The 14,759-nt window shown below is 36.8% G+C and overlaps 2 protein-coding genes across 7 annotated transcripts in view; one reads left to right on the top strand and one right to left on the bottom strand.

Moving 5' to 3' along the window:
- The window catches only part of DEUP1 (deuterosome assembly protein 1), a 99,097-nt gene that overhangs the window by 3,703 nt on the left and 80,635 nt on the right, over window positions 1–14,759 (bottom strand). For both annotated transcript variants that reach the window (XM_077964174.1, XM_001085105.5), the window contains 2 exons: window positions 13,308–13,504; window positions 6,302–6,413 (listed from right to left, as the gene is read on the bottom strand). In XM_077964174.1, the coding sequence (XP_077820300.1) occupies window positions 6,302–6,413; window positions 13,308–13,504 (309 nt within the window). The remainder of the gene's footprint in view (window positions 1–6,301; window positions 6,414–13,307; window positions 13,505–14,759) is intronic.
- Window positions 1–14,759, top strand: part of LOC144334445 (uncharacterized) — a 176,713-nt gene that overhangs the window by 119,331 nt on the left and 42,623 nt on the right. The window lies entirely within an intron of this gene.

Below are 14,759 nucleotides of genomic sequence, written 5' to 3'. Positions count from 1 at the left end.
CTGCCCATTCGCTACCCTCTCTGAGGCAATGATTGATTGATGGACACAGGGGCATAAAATACCAGACTTGTTGTTCGGTGAGAACCAATGCTGTGGTGCAATTTAGGTGCCAAGCTTCCTGGGACACCAGGCTATACTAGTTTGTAGCTGAGACCACATCTTTGCTTAATTTTTCTCCCCCCCCCCCCCCCCCATAGCCTGTCTCCTTCACTCTCCCCCTGAAAACACTAAAATACTCCCTCAGTAAGTCACTTTCACAAGAATCTCATCTTAGGTTCTAGAAAACCTGATCTCAGACAGATGACTTCCTAGGTTCTGGCCTGAGTGATTAGTGACACTCATGCCATTTACTGAGAAAGAGAAAAAGGTAAAAGAAGCCATTAAGAGTAAGATCTTCCTTCTTTTATTTATTTATTTATTTTGAGACAGTGTCTTGCTCTATTGCCCAGGATGGAACACAGTGGTACAACTACAGCTAACCCTTAACTTCCAATTCCTGGGCTCAAGTGATCCTCCCACTTCAGCTTCCCCAGTAGGTGGGACTACAGGGACACACCACCACACCCGGCTTTTTTTAAAAAAAGTTTTTGTAGAAACGGAGCCTGGCTCTGTTGCCCGGACTGGTCTTGAACTCTTGGGCTCAAGCAATCCCTCCTGCCTTGGCCTGAGATTATAGGTGTGAGCCACAGCTCCAGGCCTCTTATTTATTTCTGATTCACCAGGTTCTAGCACAGATTCTAGGTCAGTGTGTTTTCAATAAAATTTTTTAGTTAGTTTATGAGTGAAGAAAATGGATTCAATTTTGAATAATAATGAGTTTGAGGTGACATGAGACTTAAAAAGACTCAAGCAAACAGTGAGATATGTCAGTCTAGGACTCAGAATACAGATCTGAATCAGAGAGACAGACTTGGAAGTTATAGATGACAGGCCATAAGATTGAAATTATCCAAGATAGGCAAGTAAAAGGAAAAAAAGAAGTTAAAAGATGGAGCCCTGGGGAATCCTTCATCTCAGGCATCCACCCGCATAGCATGTCCTTGACACTATCATCAATGAGAACTGCATTATTTACTAATTGAGATTTAAAGCAACCTATCCATCATCCTTCCAGCATGCTTAATCTAGTACTCCCACATCAGAAGTTCTCTGACCTCATTTAGACTCTTTCCTTTTCACTATCCATCATCTTCCTCATACTCTCTCTTCCCTTGTGACTCTGCTTATTCCCATCCATCTCATAACCATTCAGCAACTTGTCCCTCCCTGTATCTTGTCTCTATCCTGATAACCCAGTAAAACCCACCCCTAATTAAGTTGAGCCATCTGCCTGGGTCATGCCTACACCTGAGCAGCTGAATGCTGGGGCCAACAGGTTGGGGGTAAATTACTGCATGGACTAGTTTCACTTTAAATTCATGACCATAAGTACCATGTGGTCAGTGAACACTACGAGGCGATTCTATTGCACTTCCCTGGTATGTTCACTTTCTTACTCATTACCTTGTGACCTGGCCTCCTCCCAGGGGTCACAGGGGAGCTCTCTCATTATTTCACATCCATTTGTATCTGTAGCTGAATTTTAGGCCATCCTCCTGTTTCAGAAACTCATCCTTCCTCCTATACTGTGGATCCTATTTCTTCTTACCTCTCAGTGACTTTGTTTCTGCAAATGAAAGAGGACCCTCCTTGAGCCCCATCCTCTTCATTATCAAACTTTCCTCCTTTCCTTCGGGATTCCTATTAGGTCACTCAATATTACGACCCAAGGCTTTGTATTGGAATGATTTCTTCTTTATACTTAAGTATTTTCATCCAGTTCTACAGACTTAAATACCAATCACATGCTGATTATTCCCATATTTATATTTCCAGCTGTGATCTCGCCCTTGATATCAGATTCACATATCACATATTGACTATTTAATGTCTATGTTTGGGTGTCTAGTAAACATTTTAAACTTATATATCCAACCTAGAAATCAAGATTTCTCCTCTAAACCTATTTCTTCCCTGGTCTTCCCATGTCAGAAAGTGGTGTTAGCGTCTACTCAATGCTCAGGTTGAAATCCTAGGAGTCGTCTTTGATCACTCTTTTCTCCCACTTCCCATATACAATTCATTGTCAAGTCTGGTCTACACACCAGAATATTTCCTGGATCTAATATGTTGCTCTACCTCACTGCTACCAAGCCAGCATTATCTCTTGCCTAGGCTACTGCAATAGCCTTATGATAGTTGTCTCCTCTTCTACCCTTGCCCCTCTATAATTTATTCTTTATTTAGCAGTAAAAATGATCTTTTTGAAAATTTAAACATGTCTGTTTATTATTAGAGTAAAATAATTTTGAATGGAGTAAACAGACCAGTATTTTCCTAATTGAAACTTTACAATGGCTTCCCATTGTTTTAAAATAAAATCCAAACTCCTTTCCATGACTTAGTGTCCTCATATACTGGACTTCCCCTGACGACTTCTCTGTTCCCTTTTGTTCCAGTCTACCTCTTCCCTTCTAAGCTCCAGAAAGCCCCCCAGTCTTTCTGGTTCTCATACCTGCCAAACTCATTCCTGCCTTATAGTTCCCTTACTTGAAACTCTCTTCTACCAGATCTTTGCAAGACTGGATTTGTTATTGTTTGGGTTTCACCTTAAATTTCCCTTTCTCAATGATAATTTTCCTGGCTACTCAACCTAAAATAATCCCCCATACTTTCATCACTCCCTATCACATTATCTGCTTTTCTTTTCATCACAGCATTTATTACTATTTGATATTTTCTTTTTCTTTTTTTTTTGGACGGGGTGGATAGCATTTTGCTCTGTTGCCCAGGCTGGAGTGCAGTGATCCTATCTCGGTTCACTGCAACCTCTGCTTCCCAGGTTCAAGTGATTCTCTTGCCTCAGCTTCTGGAGTAGCTGGGACTAGAGGCATGCGCCACCATGCCCAGCTAATTTTTGTATTTTTAGTAGAGACAGTGCTTCACCATGTTGGCCAGGCTGGTCTTGAACTCCTGACCTCAGGTGATCTGACCGCCTCGGCCTCCCAAAGTGCTGGGATTATAGGCGTGAGCCACGGCGCCTGGTCTTGATATTTTCTTATTTGTTCATTTATTTCCGATCATTAATTTTTCTCCTCTTGTTTTTGAGATAAAATTCACATAAAATTAACCATTTTAAAATGAGCGGTTCAGTGGCACTTAGTACATTCACAATGTTTTGCAGCCACCATTTCTATCTAGTTCCAAAATAGTTTCATTATCCATAAAGAAAACTCTGTGCTCCTTAAGCCACTGCTCCTTGTTTCTCCCTCCCCACCGCCCCTGGTAACCACCAATCTGCATTGTTTCTACGGGTTTCATTTACGTATTCTGGCTATTTAATATACATGGAATTATACAATACCTTCTGCATTTGGCTTCTTTCACTTAGCATGTTTTTGAGGCTCATCCACATTGTAGTAATTTTTGGCCTTTTTTGGCATAGCTGCTTTTAATGGCTGAATAATATTCCATTGTATGTATATACCACAATCTGATTATCCATTCATCCATTGATGAAGTTTCGTCTATTTTTTCACCATACTACTTATGTATCTATCTTATTCAAAGACATGTTTAGAACAGGAGCTGCCATATAGTTGGTATTCAATACATGTTTATTTTATTTTATGAATAAATAACACTAATATTTAAGGGACAGAAATAGGAGGGAGAACCCCAGAAACAGGCTGGGAAACAGTAGTCAGAGGGTGACATGAGAATCAGTGGAGTATAGTGTCATAGAAGCCACAGAATATAAGAGTCTCAAGACAAAAACATTAAGAAAGATGAATACTTCAAAATGTGCATTTAATTTGCAACTAGAAGATCAGCAGTGGTCTTGATAGGAATGGTAGTGATGTGGATGTCAAAATGCAGTAGTAGATGGAAACCACTACACCTAGAACAGTGGTTTCCCATAGGATTTTAAGGCCTCCATCACAGATTAAGTTCCCCAGGCCCAGTTCTTAGAAGAGTTGAGAATTTTCTTTCCTGGTTACTCTGGAGGTTAGGAATTCCTCAAAAGATTAATGTAGAATTTTAGAGATAGAAGGAAGCCCCGTGTTATTAAATCAAATCAACAGATAGTTCTGCATGTCTTTTATGTGCCTACTAGTGCCGAGCCTATTTTAGGTGTTGGGTTACCACAAGAACAAAAATAGAAAACACCCCCTGCTTTCATGGAGCATACATTCTAACGGAGGGAGGCCAAGCAACAAAATGTCTCATAGTGAAGTGCTATGAGAAAAGGTAAGATGAGGGGCAGAGAGTGAAGAGGGAGGCACTATTGCAGACTGGTTGCTTAGGCATATCTGATAAGGTGATATTTGAGCAGTCAGTAATTGTGATCCTAAAAATCCTGAAATCATCTGATATTAGCACAGTGGAGTATTTAGCAACTTTTTCCATTGCTTGACTGAAATATGTGCTTAAGTCCTTAATGATCAAAGTTTTATTGATGCAGAATTTGCAAAGTCCCCTTAGAATTTCTCATAACTTAAATGAGGAATTTTATTTAGTTTACATTATTGGCATGGATTTTAGTCTGTTCAAATAAATAGAGGGAGGCACTATTGCAGACTGGTTGCTTAGGCATATCTGATAAGGTGATATTTGAGCAGTCAGTAATTGTGATCCTAAAAATCCTGAAATCATCTGATATTAGCACAGTGGAGTATTTAGCAACTTTTTCCATTGCTTGACTGAAATATGTGCTTAAGTCCTTAATGATCAAAGTTTTATTGATGCAGAATTTGCAAAGTCCCCTTAGAATTTCTCATAACTTAAATGAGGAATTTTATTTAGTTTACATTATTGGCATGGATTTTAGTCTGTTCAAATAACATTGGCATTTTATGTTGAGATGAACACAAAAGAGCATTTCAGGGCTTTAGAGATCTCTAATACTTCAAAAGCTAATGGTTTTAAGCATTCTTCTACCAAAATAGCTTAACTTTTACTTCTAGTCTCTACTATTACAAATCAAAACCAACACATAAGCAACAAAGGGCTTATATCAAGAATAGAAAGGATACCCATAAATCAGTAACAATAAAGACAATCCACCAGAAAATTAAGTGAGGAAATTGAACAGATATTGTATAAAGGATATCAAAATGGCCAATAAATGTTGCTCAGTCTCATTATTCACCAGAGAAACATGAATTAAAACCATACAAAAGGATCTTACTACATACTGACCATAATGGCTAAATTTAAAAAGGCTTATATTACCATGTGTTAGACTGTAGAGCAAGGACAACTCTTACACACTACTTGGGGTATTCATTGGCTCCTACAGGAAAACAGTTTGGCGGTACCTACTAAAGCTGACCGTATTCATACCCTCTGACCTAGGTATTCCATTTTAGGTATATATACCCAGTGGAAATGTATATATACATGCACCAAAAGACTCATAAAAGAATTTTTTGGCAGCATTATTTGTAATAGCCCCAAATTGGAAATGACTCAAATGTCTATCCGTAGTAGAATGAATAAACAAATGTTATTGTCATTGAATGTGGTGTTTATATCCCATAGATTACTATAGAGAAACAAAAATAAACCACAGCTGTATAAAACAATATGGGTGATGATGAATCTAAAAAACAAGGTTGAGAAAAGCCAGAAACAAAATAACATATACCATATGATATCGTTTATATAAAATTTGCAAGTTGGCAAAACAAATCGATAATGCTAAAAGTCAGGATAGTGGTTATGTTGGGGGCAAGCAGAAGTAGACGCTGGAAAGGAACATGAGTTGCGGTTCTGGAGTGCTGGGGATGTTCTGCTCATTACTTGGGTGGCAGTTACCTTCCTTTTGTGATAACTCATCAAGTTGTCCATTTATGATTTGTACATGTGTCTGCACGTATGGCAGAGTCAATAGAAAAGATGTTTTAAATCAGTCCAAAAGATCACTGTAGCTCTTTAAAATGTACAGATCCTTGAGGACTCATGAAATATCGAAGGGTGAGTCCCAAACACTTGCATTTTTTAAAAAAACCATCTCCAGTAATTCTGGCCTGCATTAGAGGTTAGTAACCATTGACTGAAACACTTTATGAAATATTATGGATATCTTTTCCTTCTATAGATAGGTATGGCCAAATGACTTACAGACCCATCTTGGAGTCCTATTCAAGGAGTGAGGTTAAAAACAAAGTACTATGTACATCAGTTTATTGACATCAGTGTAAGAGTAAAGCAATAACCCATTAAAGAAAAAAAAAAAAGCCCACAACCAGCAACTCACCAGTGGGAATACATCATCATCACTAACCAAAGGACTTGTCATTTCTTTGGTTTGAAATGTCAAAGGTGGCAAGGGAGACGTACTTCTATTTGGCTCACAATCATGACTAAGTCTAAAAGAGAAGAAATGGTTGTTGTTGCTATCAAGGACACGTTTATTTATGTAGCTAAGGATTTTAATCTCTCAGATGTCTAAATAGGGGGAAAACACAACAAAATGTTTGGGCTTGTTACCTGGCCATTTCTTTGAATATGACTTTCCTGATGAATAATTTCTATTTCATTTAAAGGACTTAGGATGATTAAAAATGAAACGGAAAACTTAACAGTTGTAAAAGTATTTTGTGATCCTTATTGCCTATATTGCTTCCCTTTCTGTGCTATACTTTTGTATGTCTTTGTCATTTATTTTAATAATGTAAAGCAGTTTGAGAAAAATCTCCAAACAGCTAATTAACACTGCTGCCCTTGACAGTTCTAAGTAGATACTCTTTTTCTATTCTCTTTTACACTTAACCTCACTGGCTTTCTTAACAGAATTATACTATTTTTTTATGCTAAACAAGTATTTTATTTTATTTATTTATTTTGAGACAGAGTCTTGCTCTGTCACCCAGGTTAGAATGTAGCGGCACGATCTCAGCTCACTGCAACCTCCGCCTCCCAGGTTCAAGAGACTCTCCTGTCTCAGCCTCCCAAGTAGCTGGGACTACAGGTGCCTGCCACCACGCCAGGCTAATTTTCTGTATTTTTAATAGAGACGGGGCTCCACCGTGTTAGCCAGGATGGTCTCGATCTCCTGACCTTGTGATTCACCTACCTAGACCTCCCAAAGTGCTGGGATTACAGGCATGAGTCACTGCACCCAGCCAACAAATCTTTGAATAACTCTAATTTCTATATATTTTGATAATTTAAAACATGCTTTCAATTTACATCATCTCCTAAGCTCCTCCAGTTACTAGCTGTGTGATCTTGAGCGGGTAACTTTATCTCTCTGTGACTTTAATTTTCTCACTTAAAAAAGGGTTATTATGAGAGTTGAATGATTAATATATGTAAAACACTTAGAAAGCAATGCCTGGCACATAGTAAATGTTTAGTAAAGATTAGGTATTATTATTAAACTAATCTGATCTTCAAAATAACCCTAATATGGCGGATACTATCCACAGATGAGGAGACTAAGATTTAAAAGTTCAATTATTCGTCTAATTATTTACTTTTTAAATCAGAATAAATTGCTAGGAAGTGATGTCTTTAGATTTTGGACTCAAATCCAGATTTTCTTGACTTAAAAAACCCCACTATTTCAATGAAAGTCATATAGCATGGAATTAGTTTGTGCTAAAAAATAGGTTAGAAAATGAGAGTGAAAACAATAACATTGAGATTTTGAATTTTGGTTTGATGACTAAGCAAATGAATAATAAAACATATAACCAATTTATCCTAAAGTTTTACAAAAAAGGTCCTAATGGTATGGGCTGTTTGGGATTAAATATATTTCATGAAACTGGGGTTTAGATGTAATAAAATCATCAAAGAGGTCAGGCACGGTGGCTCACACCTGTAGTCCCAGCACTCTGAGAGGCTGAGGCAGGCAGATCCTGAGGTCAGGAGATCGAGACCATCCTGGCTAACATGGTGAAACCCCATCTCTACTAAAAATACAAAAAAATTAGCCTGGTGTGGTGGTGGGTGCCTGTATTCCCAGCTACTTGGGAGGCTGAGGCAGGAGAATGGTGTGAACCTGGGAGATGGAACTTGCAGTGAGCTGAGATTGCGCCGCTACACTCCAGCCTGGGCAACAGAGTGAGACTCTGTCTCAAAAAAAAAAAAAAAAAAAATCAAAGACCATCAAAATGAAAATCCCTTCAATTTGAAATTATTTATTTTTACTAATGGTTCAAATTCTCCACAGGTATTGATTAGCCCTTTTCAAAGGCTTCATAGTTTAACAGAGTTTAAAAAAATTTTTCACATTATTTTTCTCCAGTCTTATCCAAAGACTGTCTAATTTATATAGACTTGTTTCTTATTATACAAACATTTTCAAAGCTATGCATACAAATAGCAATAAAAGTTAAGTGAGGCATCTGTAAATTAGTACACAGAAACAAACACAACATGTTTTCCATTTTTGCTTATCTTGAGATATATCTTTTTTTTTTACTCATTCTCCCAAACTATAATTACCATGGAAACAGAACAGCAAATTAAACTGAAATAACATGGTTTATGATGTGCACAATAAGATGAAACATCTCACAATTCAAGTAGAATTATAACATTTGCATAGGACATCTGCATATAATCTTTAGCTGAACCTTTTGAGTGAGGTTACTATCTATACTTCAAAGCACGGTGAAAACAATTAGTAGCGATTCAAGAAATAGATATCTCTCTGTTATCTCACAGAGATTTCAGCAAAGTATTATTTGTGCTAAATTATCTAAATAATTATCTTAATTATCCATTTTGCTTTGGATGTACAGATACAGTTTTATGGTGTTAATTACTAACATTTATATAGGGACATTCTTTTTAGTATAAGATCAATAAAATGTAGAGATTGAAAGGAAAGATGACATTATGAAGTAAAGTACTTTTGTTTTAAATCATCTTTATATCTGACAAGTTCTTCTTCAAGAATACAGCTATTCAAATACTTCATAAAACCACCTTGCATAAAGTGCTATACATATCAATTTAAAAGCTATCTTAAAAATGATTGCGGAAGGCTTTTAATATCCTTTCACAAGCTGATCTGTTCAATGATCTTTTCCACAGGCCTATTACAAGGCTGCTGCATGGTTTCACCAGGACAGCAGGCCCCAGTTGCTTTGCTGGGGAGCAGAACTCTGTCCACTTGAGACTTGAGTCAACGCTTCACAATTTTCAGCTTTGTTGGACATGTACATCCAGTCCTGTCCCTCCATTAATATTCTCCTTGGCCATAGGATAATGTTCTTAGCATGGAGCAAGATTCCTTCTTCACCTTTTTCCAGCCTCACCTTCCAACAGTCCACTAAACTCCCTATTCCGTGAACTGCTCATTATTTCCTGGCCTAGAACTGTCAACCTGCGTTTTGCTACTTATTGAGCAAAACCACGGTACAAACATTCTCAACTTTAGGCTTCTAGATGGCTATTCATTCCTTGACAAGAGATCTTGTGAGTGGTTATTACAAACCTGCTGACTGTGGTTTTTTAGTATTAGAAACTCTTAATTTATTAGCTTGACTTGAAGCTGTTTTAATGATTAATGTTTGACTGCTAAAATCTGTCTAGTACATGATACAACTTTTAAAACCATAAATTCATTTTTAAACATGTGTCTTATATAGAGATAAAACTCCATTTATTACAACATTGATTTGTCATTAAAATTAGTTACATATTAATAGCTCTGGATACCACTACTCCAAATGAGCTTGTAAATTATCCTGAAACTTCAAAACTCTAACTTTTAAAAACAATATTTAAAACATCCACACCAAATTCAATCACTTCTCACTCATTTTTTTTAAGAAAGTGCTAAGTACCTGTCTTATTGGAAAGCAAATGCTTTAGAAGATCCTAAAACGCTTCACATTTTAAGTGAGTGAACATTAAAAATGTATCACTTTGAACAGGAGTGAAAAACAACAAAACCGAGTTGCTTCAGAGTGAATAAAATATTATTTTAAGAATGTATTATACAAATCTTCCTCAGTTAAAAACAAGAATTGCCTTAAAATTAGACTATGGATCTTAACATTTTGTGGAACATTTTCTTCATATACTTTTATCTAAAAGCTTTTTCCTTCCTCAAATACTTCAACAAGACCTTACTGCATTAGTCATTGATATGTAAAGATAATTTGTATGTTTTTGATTAATTTATGCCTAACAAATCTACATATAGGTTTTTACTATTTCACTTCACTGAGCTGTGCTGTGAGGGAAAGCAAGATGATTTCATTTTTCAGTTGGTAATATTAACAGAGATATCTGCTTTGCAGTTCTTCACTGGTGAATTCACAATGTCCTTGTATCTTAACAACTCTTCCCCATAGTAGGTTTTACATGGTAATAATTTATTCAGAACATTTGAAATGCTGTTTCTTTTAAAAAACAGGTCACTGGAGAACACTGAAATCAGACAAGGCATTAAAACAAATTTAATGAAACTTTCAACAAATGAAACTGGCAGGACACAAGGCTTTGCAGCAGGAATAGCAGCCTAAACTGCTTATTAAGATAATCTCCTGCTGAGCATTTTACCTCTTATGTTGCTTTTTGTGTCCCCTACTGTCTTGTTTTTGTTAAGACACTTTTAACACATTCTGTACTGCCTGACAAAGAGAAAAAAGGGGGCAACCCAAACAATAAAAATACCTTCTAAAAGTAATAAAAGGCAGAGTAACTGTCTTTTTGTTTAAATAACAACACCTGGTATCTCCATCTAAAGCTTTCAGTTATTTCCAACTAGCATGAATAGGAAATAGTGTTCTGTACCCAGTGGGTGCTCAATACAGATCAGTGACTAACATACCCAGGTGACCCTTTATAGTGTCTTCATGGGCTTGCTTTTCTCTCGCAATGAGGCAACTATATACAGTACATGGGAGTCATAATTTGACCAATGGAGAATGAATCCATAAGTACTCTGTAAAGTTTATTTATTCCATATTAGAACATATATTCTTACACCAAAATCAAGATTACACTCCTTTGGACAGATCTTCACATGGACACATTCACCAGAGAACTGGTCCATGGCCATGCCCAGTGACCTCTTTCATCCTTCCTACACTGCTTTTATCCTGCTGCTGCTGCCACTACCAACACCCCACCACAGCACCCCACCATGGTGCTTTCCAGGGGTGGCAGTCAGTCCTCCTTCATTTGCTTCTTTACCTGAAAAGGGGTTATTCATTTGGTGCTTTTGAATGGTTACTGTTTCCTGTATAAGGCTACAATATATCCTTCTAATATATACGTGGCTGAGGTGCTGAAAGTAGGGGGGAACTGTACTATACCCACAAGAATGTTGAACATCTGTTTTATGTTGAACATATATTTTTTTAATATATCTCATGGACTTATGGATTTATCTACCTGCAGAGCTGAGTATGCTTACTTAAACAGATGAGTCTGGCACCACCTCTCCCCAACAGAAGTATCTTTGAGGCTATGTCAGATTCAGCCATTTGTCTACTTGCCAAAATATACTTTTTAGGTACCATAAGCTGTGGGAGAAATATTAATATTATTATAAATACTAACAATTTTGTTAGTAATAATGGTTAACATTTATGGAACTATAAGTTGTATGCAGTTTTTCTCCTATAATCTTCACGAAAATCCTACAATTATTAATCTTGTCAGATAGAAAATTGAGGGTGATAAAGGTTAAGAAAATTTTCCAGAGCTGTAAATATTAATTCTGTTGTATAACAACAAAATATAAGGTTTTTCACGCTAAATATTATGAGCTTATGAGCAAATGTTGCAATGAAGTTGGGTCTGGACCTACTAATCCACCATTTCTTGGCACTATGAAATTAAATAATAAATTGATATCAAATATGTCTGGGGAGTGCTGCATACCATATCCCTTGTTGGACACTCACAGTGTAAGTTAACATATTAATGGCTCTGAGAAATATTGTATAAAAGAAACTTGCTTATTTCATTCAGCATTTTCCAAGTTTGGGAAAGCAGTAAAAGGCTTTCAGAGACAGTTATGACTCCATAAATCTTTTATTAAAATTGAATAAATTAGCCTATTTTTATGGTTGATATATTTGAATTTTTTTTTTTTTTTTTTTTTTTTTTGAGACGGAGTCTTGCTCTGCCGCCCAGGCTGGAGTGCAGTGGCCGGATCTCAGCTCACTGCAAGCTCCGCCTCCCGGGTTCACGCCATTCTCCTGCCTCAGCCTCCCGAGTAGCTGGGACTACAGGCGCCCGCCACCGCGCCCGGCTAGTTTTTTGTATTTTTTTAGTAGAGACGGGGTTTCACCGTGTTAGCCAGGATGGTCTCGATCTCCCAACCTCGTGATCCGCCCGTCTCGGCCTCCCAAAGTGCTGGGATTACAGGCTTGAGCCACCGCGCCCGGCCGATATATTTGAATTTTTAATAAGACCTTTTACAGAGTATGGGAATAATGTGGACAGCAGATAATGATTTTCCATACACTTCTCTTCATTTGGAGAAAACCTATACATTCATAGATTCCTTCCCTACAAAATCGCCAATAATTTGTTGCCACTGCTAGAATGTCAATAGAAAGTGTATCTGTTGGTCAGGTGCGGTGGCTCACGCCTGTAATCCCAGCACTTTGGGAGGCTGAGGTGGGTGGATCACTTGAGGTCAGGAGTTCAAGACCAGCCTGGCCAACATGGTGAAACCTTTGTCTCTACTAAAAATACGACAATTATCTGGGTGTGGTGGCAGGGGCCTGTAGTCCCAGTTACTTGGGAGGCTGAGGCATAAGAATTACTTGAACCCGGGAGGCAGAGGTTGTAGCGAGCCAAGATCACACCACTGCCCTCCAGCCTGGGTGACAGAGCGAGACTCCGTCTCAAAACAAACAAACCCCAAAAGCCAAAAACAACAAAAAAAGAAAGTATATCTATTATTGAAGGTAGGTGAGAAAGGACATGTTCCTATATTTTCTATTTTTTTTGAACAATATACCTAACATATTAAAATCTAGTTTTCTCTGTTCCCATGACATCAAAAGTAAAATTACTTATCTGTATGTTTTGTATACCATCTCAGCTTCCAAAAATGATCTGAGATGACTAACAAACTAAAGTCCACTGTAATACTCCATGCATTTCAAATCGACACAATTTCTTATAAAGCAATGTATTTAGTCTACTGCATTATCATTATAAAATAAATTTTAAACCACAGAAGAGAAAGTATGTAAAGTTATAATTTGAATTCTTTAAAAATAAATTTTAATTACATGTTTTTAAACTTATGCCCTTATATAATGGAGCCAGCATACCTCTCTTCATTTTTTTCCACTTTTATTTGGCTTTGATAGGCATATCTTCCTGTTTCTTCATAGGTGTTTTGATTAGTCCGTGTTGATTTTCCATTGACACGAAGTTTTGCAAGATCATTTCGGAGCCTTTCATTCTCATATTCCAGTTTATTAATAGATGTATGCCTTGAATGTTCCCTGTTAGTGAAGTCCATACTCTAGAGAATAAAATAAACTATCATTGAATAAACTGTCCCTTATAAGTAATGCATATTTTCTGTGTGTTTGGAGACTTGTGCTGGAAAGGCCCTTTCATCTGAGCTGAGTGATGTGACTCTACTCTTGCTCACTTTCTAAATGCTCCTTTCCACCTCCTCATCTCCTCACAACAAGCAGATACCCAGGGGTAGGTGCCGCCGAACACATCTGCAATGGTGTATGTATTGCATCATCCCCACTGTTGGATGGGCAATACAATATTGCCCATGCTCCAAAACAGAAAAGGTTTACTCTATGCATTATTACTCTCTGTATCTACTTAGGTTGGTGCAAAAGTAATTGTGGTTTTTGCCATTACGTTCAATGGCAAAACCGCAATTACTTTTGCACCAACCTAATAGAACAAATTAGCTAGATTTCAAGTTCTTTTGTGTTCATAGACTCTACCTTCTAGTGTTGATTAACAATGGAACTAGAAATAACATGCATTAAATTTTAAAATTTTTTCTGATTAAAATAAGGCATGCATTAATATACGGGCACATAAAATCATGTCATTATAGAAAATACAAGGTATTAAGAAGAAAATAAATATTCCATACTACCAACATTCAGTGATAACTGCTATTAACATTTATATTTATATCTTTCTAGTCTTTTTTCTACATGGAAAATACAATGTCAACATAAACTATCAATATAATTATAACGTATGGCTACTTAGGAAGATATAATCAATATACAGTCATGTGTTGTTTAATGATGGGGATACATTCTGACAAATGCGACATTAGCTGATTTCATCATGTGATCATACAGTGTGCCTACACAAACCTAGACGGTATAGCCCACTACACACCTAGGCTGTAAGGTAAAGCCTATTGTTTCTAGGTTACAAACCTGTATAAGTATTTGTGTATCTGAACATACCTAAACGTAGAAATATTATAATCTTTTGGGACCACTGTCCTAATATGCAGTCCATTGTTGACTAAAACATTGCTATGGAGTACAAGACTGTATAAATATCAATATGAAATATAATATAGTCAGTATAAAATATATGCATACTTACAACATTGTAACTATAGTTACAAAACTGTAATGTATAAAATGCAGTAAAGTTTTAGAAACTGTATTTTCCCTTTAACATTGTATATTCTTAAAAAATAAGATTTTTAATGACTGCATCGGTAGAGGTACAAATAAATTCATTTAGCCATTCTTCTATTGTTGAATTTAGTTTTTTTTTTT

The sequence above is a fragment of the Macaca mulatta genome, chromosome 14 (genome assembly GCF_049350105.2).
Source record: "Macaca mulatta isolate MMU2019108-1 chromosome 14, T2T-MMU8v2.0, whole genome shotgun sequence".
Lineage (NCBI taxonomy): Eukaryota > Metazoa > Chordata > Mammalia > Primates > Cercopithecidae > Macaca > Macaca mulatta.
Note: the sequence above shows the minus strand (reverse complement) of the source record. Positions and strands in the feature narration are given on the sequence as shown.